At 31.5% G+C, this 14511-nt stretch overlaps 1 protein-coding gene across 1 annotated transcript in view; it reads left to right on the forward strand.

Annotated features, from left to right (window-relative positions):
* The window catches only part of MS3_00009466 (uncharacterized protein), a 140888-nt gene that overhangs the window by 41669 nt on the left and 84708 nt on the right, over positions 1–14511 (forward strand). Inside the window, exon 2 of the mRNA XM_035729665.2 lies at positions 10271–10570. Coding sequence (XP_035586374.2) covers positions 10271–10570 — 300 coding nt within the window. The remainder of the gene's footprint in view (positions 1–10270; positions 10571–14511) is intronic.

Raw genomic sequence — 14511 nt, forward strand, 5'->3', positions numbered from 1 at the left:
TGAGACTGAAATCCAATGCTTTTATTTAAAATAACGGCTTGTTATCCACTATGCTACTGAGTCAATATAACCGCTAAGTTGTTCAACAGTTATGAACGATGGGTTTGAAGACGAACGAAAAGTCCTGGACACCACTGCTAGCTACATATAAATTGTACTAAAAACTGGAAATAGCGGCAAATTGAGTTAATCATTCCTGGATCCACATTTAGGAATTAAAACTGATAAGATGAATATCAACAACTCTTACTAATACCACTGATCAATGTTTTCTTCATCAAATCATTTTTAATCCATTTCATCATTACTGATTGTCAATCACTTTTTATTTTTCTGCATACAAATGTGTTCTAATCTACAGCAGGTTATTGACCCTAATCTTGTGATATTTTATACAGATAACTTAGTTTGTAAGTACGGTTTGTAAACGAAATTGGATACTGTCACAAGTGTTTACTGTAGATTGTTTATTTAAAAGATAGAAGATATTATAGACTGACATCAGCTCGAGAAACATTGAATGTCGTAGAGCATCCCACAGTTGTACTAATTATATTTTAATCTTATGTGCCTGATACAGACAGCCACGTTGTCAAATGATATCATTACCTGTCTAACCATCAAAGTGACTAAAATTTTTCGTCTATACCTTCACAATGAAACTTTAAGAATCCATCTTTATTCGAATGAGTAGTAAGCGTACAATCTTCACATGTGTCTTTTTTTACCAATCTTATTCATATGATTAGTGGAATTCTTATGATAATACATTTATTGTGAGGTCTAAATATCCTATATTGAATTGTTGACCGTGTTTTGGATGCTGATTAAAACTCATTATATGATCATAATTTTTGTGTAAATATAAAGCATTAGAATTGATCCACTGTAAGTAAATTGTACCCTTAACAACTTAATTCTACTTTATTGATTACTTCTTAGAACTTCATATATGTAAACATCAAAATTGTCCATTAATTCATTCAAAACTATAATTTAATCTTCTTAAGGGAAAAAACCCCCATTAAAATGGATCAATGAAGAGTTGTAAGAACGATGGGGGGGGGAAGGGTTTGTGTGGGTAGAAACATTTTCCCATAGAATGCATCTTTTTTTCTTTTTCATCTTGCTCATCTTATCAAAATTTTATTATTATCCTTTCTAACTTGATTTTTTTTAAAAAAAACCCATGTATTACAAAAAAATAAAGAAAAACAATTCCCAATTTTTCTTGTCGATAAGGGGATGGGACAAGTATTCAATATGAAAACAAGCTCATTGAATAGAGATTTTTAAGAAGGAAATTAATAGAAAAGTATTTTTACTCTTAGATTCTGGAAAAAAAAGGAAAGAAGATATTTATTTATGTGTATATAAATAGATAAATATAATTGTGATGGATAATTTTTCATGTCACATGATCCGTTATTTTTTTCCAATAATGTTTCTTTCGTTATAAGTGAAATGTTATATTCTTCTAATATTCAATTCTGTATGCTTTTTTCTTATTAGAAATAGTTAATTCGTTTATGATGTTTGTTGTTTTGAGGAAGAATATATTGGTTGGTTTAATCTATTTGGTCTTATCATCATCGTCATCAGCGTCAGTTTTTCTTTCGAATCAATGATCAAAACATTTACTAATACTATTGTCAATTTATGTGATTAATATGGAGGATTTGTGGAGATTGTAGTATTTTCAAAGTTGAAATTACAAGTCGATCTAAGTTAGATCATTATTGAAACCTAGAAGCACTAGAGATCATTTTGTTCTAGTATGAGATATAGCAGTATACAGTCATGGTCTCTGATGCAGGACGCGAACTAAGGACCTCAGCTTTCGCGTATGAATTCTTAGCCATTAAATAAGTAAGTGGGGATTCAATGGTGTTAATGTTTAACTCTGATCAATCCACGACATTGCACAACCCTTCATTCAATGGAATCTAATCTATGTAGCGTATGAGACAATTATCCACTACAGGCAATGAATGAAGTATTGTGCAAAAATCATGGATCGACTGAAGTCAAATATTAAACACTATTAAGTACCAGATCAGTCTTCTAGAGGTTAAACGTTCGTGCGTGACACGGAAGGTTTCGGTTTCGAGTCCTGCGTGTGGAATTATGGTTGCACACTGGTGAGTAGAACGAAACAGCAATACAATACTTCCAAGTTTTTAATGATAGTCTAACTTAGATTAGATCAACTTATGTTTTCAACTGTGAAAATTCATGTAATTATTGATGTGTCATCATATATTTTTTGTTCAGTAATTGCCATATACAATATTGTTGCGCTTTTTTTCTTAATTTCTTTCCAAGATATTATGAAAAGTATTTAATAGTAAACCGTAGTATTCTACTATGATTGTTTATTTAATGCTGCTTAAGTTCGATAAACATTTACTTCCTTCCCCCCTCCCTCCCTATCTATCCATCTTTCTCCATCTTTGTTACTATATAAATAAAACATGTGGTTATCCATGTCAAAATGTAGAGTTATGTATTCATAATGACATTAACATAAATTGATCAGTAGAATGTTAGAAAGTAGAAAAAAGAAAAGAAATTTTGAAGAAAAATTTTATTAAAAAAAAACTAAATCAAGATAATATAAAGAAGAGAAATTTAATTAAAAGTACAATAGTGAAGTGTTTTGTTGTTTGTTATTAATTGATTAATAATAATAATAATAATGGTATAAATTTTATGTATATTATCATTATTATTACTGTTTCCAATTTAACACATTTTATATCATGTGATATACTGCTTCCTTCAAGTATGTTGTGTTGTTTAATTTGACAGCTTTCAAGAAAAGAACTGATATATATGTATATTTGGAATAACATACATCAGTGAATACTATTGTTTTCATCTGGAACTTTATTACTATTATTATTATTATTATTAGCTTTATTCAATATTATATTTTTGGTACAATATAGAATTCTCAGCACAAAGTATTTCAACAAGTTTCCGTTTCTTTCTTCTTGGTCGGTCCTGGCGATAAATATTGAGTGATCGCCAGTTAGATGTTAGCAGTTCAACAAATGAACATCTGAATAATGTGCATTCTTTTTGTTGTATATTGCCAGCAACCACATTGTCTCTTATTTAGTTTTTTGTAAGTTTGACAACGATAGGTTGTACACTTTTCAGAAACGCAGCAGAATAGGTTATGAGATTAATAGAAATAATGATGTGTTAAAACAAACAAAAATAGATAACTTGATGAAATGTTTAGATGGCAGGAACAGGTAGCCTAGATGCTCAAGCAGGCCGCCCTTTTTCATCAAGGTTTACTCTAATCTACAATGATGCCTATAGGAAAAATATTGAATCAGTGAAAATTATTTATGATTCAGTGATAATGTAGTGAATTAGAACACAAGTGGTGACAATCTAATGTATTTGAATACAATAATATAGAATATTTTAGTAAAATCTTAGAACCATACAGTAAATACTTCGTTTGGAAAATGTCAATCAATTGTCTGAAATTTCATTATTCTTTCGTTTCCACATCAATCATTCTTTGTTCTCGTTCTCTTTTCCTTGATCTTTATAACCTTTTGCCTCCAGGCATTTCATTTTCTATTGGTCTTACATACTACTTATAATTGTTGACATTAGTAGCATACACCACAATAACATTAAAATAGGTTATATAACTGAGCATAATAAGTAAAAAGTAGAAATTAGACCAGATTTGATGAGAATAGACATTAAATAGCCACCATTATAGATCATTAACCTAAGTAGCAAGAAGTATCCAAATAATTACATGGGTAGGAGTATATATATATGTAAAGGCGAGTAAGGAAAAACCAATGGAAGGAAAATAAAGACAATAATAATAATAATTAGCATCATTGTTTGTTAAATTTTATCCGATTAAGAAAAGAACAGAGCTGTTACAAATTTCTTCTGAACACAGAGATGAAGGTTATAGGTTTGAATCCATATCACTTCTGCTATACTGAACTGATGAAATCGAATTATATTGGAAGATAATAAAGACATGGTACAAATCACTTTAAATAATTTAATTTAACTATTAGTATGATCAGACTTCATCAATTGAGCTACATATTGTCTTCTTATTGCTTATCACTTTAAGATCTAAATGAATACAATATTGTTAGATTCTATGATTAATTCTAATTTACACTATACTGTGAATGCGCACTGCTGAAAAGTCTCACAATAGGACGAAACGGCCGTCCAGTGCTTCCAGGTTTCCAAAGGTGGTCTAACATCAATCGGATCATGATCTTAATCAGACATTGATTTTGTTTTATACATTCAAAGATTATTCTCAGGTTATTAAAATAAGTCATAGATTGTTTTCATATATACTAGTTTATTTAAGCAAAATATGCAAAAGTCAATTAAAATATTGATAAACAATAAGAATGAAAATCAGAATTAGTGAGTAAAACCTTGTTAATCGAAAGTTTATACTGTTAATCATAAGATTAGAGATGTTACTTTATATCATAAACCGATGATCATTCCGTCTTAGTATGGGATCTCTCGATAATATACATCCACGAACCTGCAATAAAAAAATAAAAACTAAGACCATTGGTCTTTTACAAGAATGTTTAGTCTCTATACCATTAAGCTAATGTCAATTACAATCAAGTTACGATATCATGTGACCATCTTTCATTCCTTGTGATTAATAACTGTCTCATATGTGACAGGATTGGTCAGAGCTTTTCATCAGAATTTTGGCAATTATTATCTAAAAGCTATTCATTTGTAATATATAGTCTACAAAAATATTTATTGATGACATTCATTATCTTTTTTTTGATGTAACTAACATTTATTTCGAATATAATAACTGTATCTTGGTGTTAATCAAACATTTACTATGATTATATGTAGTAACTTATTCTTTTGTTTATTATTCATGACGTTCTCCTTCATCATATAGTTTTATTTGAACTTAATACAAGTTTTTATTATTCAGTCAGTCCCCATCCTATAAATGTATGAAATGTCTTATAAATCATATTGTATATAAATGCTAAAATAACTTGCTTAGATCTACGATACTTCTAGCAATTCGACTACTTGTTATATCAGAAGGGGTTTTGTGGAGATTGTAGCAATTTTAACGGTTGTGATCATGAGTATATTGGAGCTAGATAGGAACTCACTGATGACAATGGTGGATGTGTCGCTCAAATTTCATGGATTCGTTGAAGTTACACATTAACACCGTTGGATGCCGGCTCAGTGGTCTAATTGGTTAAGTGCCTGGAGCGAGACTGATAGGTCCTGGGTTCGAGTCCCGCTAGGCGGAGTCGTGGATTACTTGTCATATGATTGGAGAATAGATTGATATCTGTTACTTTTAACAACACAAAAAAAAATCCAAGACTGTTTGGTGAAGATATATTCACGTGTCCACCAAACACTGATTACAACACTGATCAAAATGTACTATATATATATGGTCAGTAAATAATGAAATTGCGATGGTTAGAGTTTTGAGTTGTTTTCATTAATCAATAAACAATTTCATGTATGTATGTAATTGACAAAACCAATTAATCAACTGATTTCACTCACAAACATAATCAAATCACTATATCATTTATTTTATATCATCCTAATAAGTAGTGATTTATATGTGACCGAATTTCCTTTTGATCTACATTTATTTGTTGTAAATGTTTTTTTGTCAGGTCAATCACCACCCAAATTGTTGAGTGAATAATTATTTTAGTTGTGACGCTTAATGATACCTCTTTCAGAGCAACTAATGGGAAGATTATATATATAATTTCCAACTGACTGACTACTGAATGGTGAATAATCATGTTCATGTAGATCTTCATTTTGACCAAATTCTATTGATTATTAGTCTTAGTGACTTGGTATCGCGTGAGCCATTTTGAGATGCTAAGAGTTTGAAAGCATTAGACAACAAAACTTTGATCTAGGCGTCGTACTCGTTGGCAAGTTTTAGGAAGAAAGATTTTAGGGTCTTTATGAGATTCGAACTTACACCACACAGATTTAGGCCGCTTCTCAAATAACTCAGTAGTAATGTCGCAGATTTTGAACTCAAGTGTTTCAAGTTGATATCTCAGAGGGATCACAGGTATATTCTGTTGAATAGTTTCAACTAACAAGGAACCTAGTTTCAAAATTTTCTGTCAACTGCCTAACATCTTATCATAGTGCACAGAACATTGAACCTTTTAAGCTAGTTTTCGAATAACAACTCAATCGATAAAAACTTAATCAACCGTAAATAACCAGACAAGTATGATATTAGTTACACTATTCAGTAATCAATCAGTTATGGATGATAAATTTTTATAAGTAATAAAAATATTACTATCAGAAGGGGTTTTGTGGAGATTTAAGAAATTTCACTGGTTGAAATCATGAGTCAGTTGAAGCTAGACCACAATAGAAAACCTGGAAGTACTGGACGGCCATTTCGTCCTAGTATGGTACTCCTCAGCAGTGCTTATCCACGATTTCAACCAGTGAAAAATACTATTATTGATCAACTCACAATGATCAAATATTCTGCCAGAGTTAATACAAAATACCAATAAATGGTTCATCATACTTTTTTTATTTCATATGATTTAACTATTTGTTCTTTCATTCATTATTCTCACATACATATATAAACATGCTAATGAAATTAACTATATGACTACGGTGCTTCTTGTTTTAAAAAATGATGATTGTTCAATACTAACAACACTGTGATATATTTTTACCTAACGTTTAATGTTTATTTTCGTTCTAAAACTGTATATTTGGAACTGAATGTAAAAATGTGTAATCTCTGTTATAACTAAGGTAATAGTGAATGATTGTGAGAGATATGATCTATAACTTGATTTTGTAAGATTATTGCAGTTGAGTTATGAGTATATATCGGTGTTATAACTTATGCCCTGTGTCCTTATTAATGTATAACGTAATGATACCGCCAACACTGAATTATCGACCAGACCAATGACGCATAAAACAAGTACAAGCAGTCTAGAGTCTTTATCGGTCCTGCTTCCAACCTGCCCCTGCCTGTTCGAGTCCAGAACATCAATCTCAGCCTCTGTGATATTAATCATTTATTTCAAACATACTCGGTTTATATACCAACCGGACAGACCACATCGTACCATAAAATAGGAAACGACATTTGTATAACATCTAGCCAAAAGTGACTGTGAATGTGGGAGACTGTAGTTGATAGACTGGGAATAACTCAAGAATGGTAAATTGTATAATAATAGTTCGTAGGCCAAAATAAAGCTAATGATAAGAGGGACACGAATATGAATAGTTTAGTTACTTAATAATTGTACAATAAAAATATACGTGTAGTATTGGTCTATAAATGGATCCCAACAGTTACCATTCATTATAACAATCGGAATTATTAATGCACTATCTATGATAAACGGATATTGAAGAACTAAATATTTTGTTAGGTAAGATGTAGTTTTCATATACATATGAGCAAAATATTTGTACAAAATAAACATAACTGAAGTTTATTCAATTTGTAAAAGAGTACTGATATTAGTAAGGATTTGCGATTTTTTTGTTATTAATATTAAGGACTGCATTTCAATCAGTTACTGTCCCCATAGTTACATCCTAAAATAATTGTTATAATGTAGTGTTATGTCATAAGTTCTCATTTGTGTGTTATGTGGCAAACAGTTGAAATCAAAAAGCGAAAACTATTATGTTCGAATTTCAGTTTCATTAATGGAATGTTAGCACGTCCCAAACAGAACGAAATGCGTCCTCTACATTTTAATGTTATACATGTAAGTTTCATAGGTCACTTAATAACCCATCAATGTAAAACCTTATTTTCATATTTACTTAATTGTTGCCTGTCATATCAGTCTAAATTGAAAAAAAACTGATTCAAAATTGTGTCGTTCAATACTTAGTTATAATTAAAAATCATATTAATGTGTGATATGATACTAATAGTGATCAAAGCATAATAGATGTGAATCATTTGAAAGGTTTCAAAAGAGAGTACTCAAGTGGAAAATACATAATATCCTATGTTATTATTATTATTAGCTTTATTCAGATTTATATTTTTGGTACAATATAGAATTTAGAACAACATATATGAGCGAACAATATTGTTTTCAGCAAAGATGGATAGTGGCTAGCAGTGGAATCCAGGACAGGCGTTTCGTCCTATTTGGCACCTGTCAGCTGGATGTACCTACACCTCAGAGTTGATGTTCACTCTGGGACTCGAACTCAGTACCATTCGCTTCAAACGTCATCGCGTTATCCACTCAGCTACTGAGTCCTGATAGTCACTTGCTTGTGCAATGGGGTGAATTTGAATTCACTTGGTATTGTTTTATTTGAATCTTTCCATTGATGTTTTAGGACTGAAATTGTTCAGTCTCTTATTGGCATATTTGAATACTGTGCTTTATTCAATATTATATTTTGGTACAATGTAGAATTCTCAGCACAGGGTAAACGACATCAAGTGAATTTAAAATAGATATTGGTTATTAAAATACAAAACAGTTAGTATAATGTACTTCTTAGCTGTCAAAATATTTGAATTATTATTATGGTTTGTTTTATTTCTTTTTAAAATCTTACCCATACTATTTGTAGTTTAGATCTGAAAGTTTTGTAATTTATTCGTGCTGGAAAATGAATGATTTCATTAAGGATCATTAGAGTGATTAAAACACACACACGTACATAACTACATGGTTATACAGTTTATCAATGATGATCATGTAAATTATGATCAAATTTAAAGATTTGAATAGAAGACACAGAAAAACACACTTGAAAATTGAAACAATTGATTATTTCAATGGTCAAGATCATGAGTCAGTTGAAGCTAGATCACCATGGAAAACCTGGAATCACTGGACGGCGTTTCGTCCCATTGTCGGACTCCTCAGTGAGTAGTAGTGAGAAGTAGTGACCAGTGGAGTTCAACCAGGTCTGTTTGTGAGATAGTAACTCACTGAAGACAATGGTGGATGTGTCACTCAATTTCGTGGATTAGTTGAAGTTAGACATCAACACCCTTGGATACCGGCCGGCTCAGTTGTCTAGTGGTTAAGTACTCGCGCGCGAAGCCAGTAGGTCCTGGGTTCGAATCTCGTAGGGGGCGAGGTCGTGGATGCGCACTGCTGAGGAGTCCCACAATAGGATGAAACGGCTGTCCAGTTCTTCCAGGTTTTCCATGGTTGTGTGGCTCCAACTGACTCATGATCTTAACCATTGAAATTACTATAATATCCACAAAACCCATCTGATTTTATTCGATTATTTGTTATTAATTACGTCATTTAATGTTAAATGTAAGAATGCATAATTAAGCAGTTACATCTATTGATGTTATTATCTGAGTGTTGAGCACTTCAATATATGTATGTATCTTAAAAGCTAAACTTTGTATAATATTAACACTAATATAAACCCATTTGTTAAATGTCACAAGTCTAGATTCTAGTGTACTAGTAGAAAGGTATAATTAGATTTAAGTGACATTTGTCTAAAACAATAATTACTATATATATATGATCCTTATTTTAGTTATATACATCTAATAACATAGTACTTTTGTTTTAAATAAGTAGTACATAACACCATCATCCTCTTGTATAATCTCGGAAAAAAAGAACAAGAAATAGATAGTAAATTAACCAGACATTGTTTAAATGGTGTAAAGATTAATAAAATGAAATTGTATACAGAATAAATTTAAGTAATATTTCAATAAAGATTACTTTCTATACGGAAATAGATAGATTATAGATCAATGTAGATGTGTGTATAAACAATTGCTTAATCTATAATATAATTGATAAGATCGAATTCAACACAATATATAACAGGACATATTGGAAATATTTAGTGTTGAAAGGAATGAACCATTTTGATTAAGTTTATAATAGATCTGAACATAACTAATTGCTTATTGTAATGAACCAGATGACCAGAATATTTGTTCCTTTAGGTCTTTGTGGTTCAAGAATTGAGTGTTTGTTTATGGGGCTGAAGTTTCTGGGTTTGATCTGTTAAGGTGAATTTATCAATTTTCATGGCTGAGGAGTTTCTTCACGGAATGAAACAGTTTTACAGTGTTTCTTAGTTTAAAATGATGGCCTATCTAAGATCAGTTAGTGGTTTAAACTATGAAACTTTAACATGTATAAAACCCAAATACTAATCTGAATCTTTTACCAACTATTATATTTTTTTATAGACAAAATGTTGCATAGATCAAAATGTCACATTGTGTACAGGGAGTCAAACAAAGTCACCAGAAAAACGAAAGCAAGAAAACTACCATCTAGATCAACAACAACAACACAGTCAAATAATGCCGAAAGAATTAGATCAGTCAGACAATGATTCTCATCTAAAAACAGATAATCAAAAAAATGTATCATGGAAACTGAATATTGATAGTGATTATGAAGTAGATTCGTTGGCGTTGGCTCGTGATGGTGGTATACTGGATTGGGATGATCGTGTTGTTGATGTGTTAGATGATCGAGAACTGGTGAGTACTTGCTACTTACTTCCTTTTACAATTATAAATTGGTTTTATTTTCTATGGCGCATTCCATGAATTACATAATGTACAGACTTATTTTAACACTCAAAAAAGTCTGTAAAGCGTTGAAATAACGATCTTATTCTGGTTTATAACTAGCTAGAAGTGCTTATTCACAATACCACTCAAGACAGCACATTAATTAATGTTTAAAGTTTCAGCCATTTGATTCCGATTGGGCAGTTTAATTTAGAAATGAAGTCTCTGAATTTGATTATATAGGGAGTCAACGATGTAAACTTCAAAGGTGCTTCAAACTAAGACGAATCACCTGCTTAATGCAGCTGGTTTTTTAATGTTTCTGTAAATGTTATTTGATATAGGTTATCCTTTTATCAGTAACTTAAAAGCATTTGCTTACTCTAAATAAGATCACTGATTTATTGAATTTACCAACAATGAGCTAACCTTACGTCAAAGAACACACTTTATCTTTTTCTTTATTAAGTATATGGACACCGATCACTGGCTTATATAGATTCCTTATGTCTTCCTTTTAGCCTACTCTGTCAAAATATGAGAAAATTCAAAGGATTTACATTTATTATTGTGTATTCTATGATTAAGAAACCTAAATAATAACACCAATGGTTGCAGGGTTACAATGCATCACATAACTGAGTCATTTGTGGTATAAAACCAGGTAACAAATACATGGTAATTTACCTGTAGTACGTAAAAGGTATAAAATACATTCGTACACCCATTGATGAATGAAATGAAGGTTTACAAATATGTTAATATAGAAAAATACCATAAATCATTTATACATTGATTGATAACTGGACAGTCCTCGAAATTCTACCCTGACTATATATTCCTCCATATCTAACATGGTTATTATTCATAATATTTCAAAATAATAAATTAAGATATAAAAGTATCTGTAACCTGTAGAAAATTTATTTATTTATTTAAACACATAAATACTGGTACAAAGGGGGCACCAGATACATATGTGCCACAAAAATCAAATGAGATTTGTGTGAGCGCTGGGATACTGCCCAGGTGCCCAAACCCAATCAGCTGGTTTTCTTAGGGGGCCACACCCGGAGACTTCGACCTGAAGGCCTGATCCACAAGGCAGTGGAGCAATGTAAGGAGATGCAGTGCCATGGTAGCCGGTGACCAATGATTGGTTCATACGCCATTTGTTCCCACAGGGTACTGAAGCCCATGTATACCATTGGTTTGGAATCAGGGTTTTCCAACTGCCTTAGGTAGACTGTCCATGTCCACCAACCCGGTTAAAGCGCCGCAAGAAGGCAATGAGTAGGACTTCCCTGGCAGGGGCTATATAGGCGTGGCCGTGTGAGAGCATTTTGAGAGGGAGATAGGACTCTGCTCACTCTCGGCCGTACCAGGGCATTTGGGGACAACCTGTAGAAAAAATAAAACGAAAAAAAGGACATCTACAGAAGTTCATGTCTAACACACTGTAACTGGTTCTGTTATTATCAATATTTGACTTTCATTTCAACAAGTTAAATAGTCACAGACAAGATCTTCAAACATACTGCTGTTGAATAATCATTTCAACAACGATACTTCTGAATACTGATTCCTCTGTTTCATAGATGAATCAACCATTAATTCGGTAACATAAAAGTTATGAGTATGTACGTGTACATAAAGTAATAGTGAATCTTGTTTGCAATATTGCTTTATTTAAGTACTTTTTTTATTCGCACAATTCCATTACTAACACAATTTAGACACCTCTGAAAGGGAACTATTGGGTTATTTGCTTTGATTATTATCTTAAATAGTATTCTGGTATATATAACTATAAGCATAATAACGAAATAACGGACGTCGATAAAACCAGAGGGAGAACAGTCAAAACAATAACTGAAAGGTTAAGAGAAATATTTAGTTGAATAAGATATACTTCTATTATTCATTTGTATTAGGCTGATAACCTGGTTTTGTTACATCCACATGTATTTAAGAATTCAGCTAGTTCTTTGGAGAAAGTTATATTGGACACACAACCAAACAACTGAGTCAGCTAGTTAGTAAACACCTTACTTCATGTTTAGGAAAGAGCATAGTCGAAATAAAAACAGTTCTATTCCGTCAAACTTGATCAACAACACTCATATAGTAGATAGGAATAGGTCTTTTAAAGTAGTTTACCGCATTCCTATTAGTTCTCCTTGTGTGGTTCAATTTCGTTTCTTACACATAACAGAAGTTGTAGGAATTCAAGCTAACAATTCAACTCTTTGTATTCATAAAGAAATTTGCAACACTCTTATTTTTTCCTTGACCTATTCAGCCTTAATAAAAGATTTTTTTATTATTTTCTATACTCTTTGTTCGTTTATTTGTGTTCACCCAATTTTTATGAAACATATACTTCACTGTCCAATTATCTGAATACTTCTTATTGCGTAATCTTTGATGAAAACTATTTCAGTATCTATTTGATCTAGTTCATTGACCCACTTCTTATTAGGGAACATTGATTCGAGCCTTTATTATTTATATCATAACTAGTACATCAGTATATTAGTACACAATCAATTTGTACTTTTTACTTATTAGGCAATCTTTTCCACTGTTATCATTGACTAATCAACTAACTTGATTGGTTTAATAATTTCATAAGCGTTCGCGCGCGAGACTGAGGGCCCTGTGTTCAAATCCCGTGAGCGAGATCGTGGATGCGCACTGCTGAGGTGGTCTAACATCAATCGGTTCATTATCTCAGTCAAAAAATTTCATATATGTATATAAATATTATGGTATATTGGAATAAAACCAGATGAAAACAATACTGTACAGTTATATGTATTGTTTTAATTCAAAAAATGGAAATTTTTAAAGACTTTCGATATACTTTTCATTTAAAACTGTGATACGATTTCCTACAGTTATCATGGTTTAATTGATTGAATATTTTTTTTCTGGTTAGCATTTTTTTAGCGAGTTAGTTTTCTACGGGATAGGGTCGCTAACCACATACCCAATCCCTACTCTTTTATCTAGGCTTGAGACCGGTAGTAGCTCCAGAGGAGCTTCAGGCGAAGTTAGTTATCATGGTACTATATTTTAATTTCTTTCTAAAAATTATTTCACATTTCTCATATTGTTTTCAATGGATTATATAGATTGTTAACGAAATACAGATTACTCCTGGTTTAACAGAATTAAGAGTTACCACTGAGAAGTTATTTTTTACGTCATTTTGTAATTGTTTACATTATATATCTAGGATGCTGATGTTTAAAACTGTTACAAACTCAACAGTGTTTTGAATAAACAAAGTATGTAAATTTTGTTGTTTTTTGATTCCTAATTTTTTGGTTAACAAAATATCTGATAAGAGATGAATGGTAGTTAGTAGTGAAATCCAGGACGGGTGTTTCGTCCTATCTGGAACTCGTCAGCTGGATATACCTGCATCTTAAAGTTGATAATAAATCTCGGACTTGATTTCTGGATTTCATTGGTAGCCACCATCCGTCATTGCTTATAATACTTGTAATTTAAGACAATATTGAGGTGATTGGCACAGGATGCACATATGCCAATAGAAGATTGATCAATCGTAGTCCTAAACATCAGTGTGAGGAAACGAACACCCAATACAACATAAATTAACAAAATATCTGTTTATTATGTTTTTCCATCATGCAGTTCAAACTTTATCACTCAAGTGGACTACATTATGGGGTAGTATTCATTTATAAACTTCTATATTTTGTATTTGAAACCTCATTTTTGGTGATTTCATTTTCATAATGCTGAATTCTGAAATCTGTTTATTCAGTCTGTTAGTCTTTAGAAATCAAAATATTTCACAATACTTTAACGTTTTACCCCTAAGACTGAGTAGTGTATATGAACCCCTGTTGTTCTTTTTGGGTTTTTTTAAAAAA

Source organism: Schistosoma haematobium, chromosome 7 (genome assembly GCF_000699445.3).
Source record: "Schistosoma haematobium chromosome 7, whole genome shotgun sequence".
Lineage (NCBI taxonomy): Eukaryota > Metazoa > Platyhelminthes > Trematoda > Strigeidida > Schistosomatidae > Schistosoma > Schistosoma haematobium.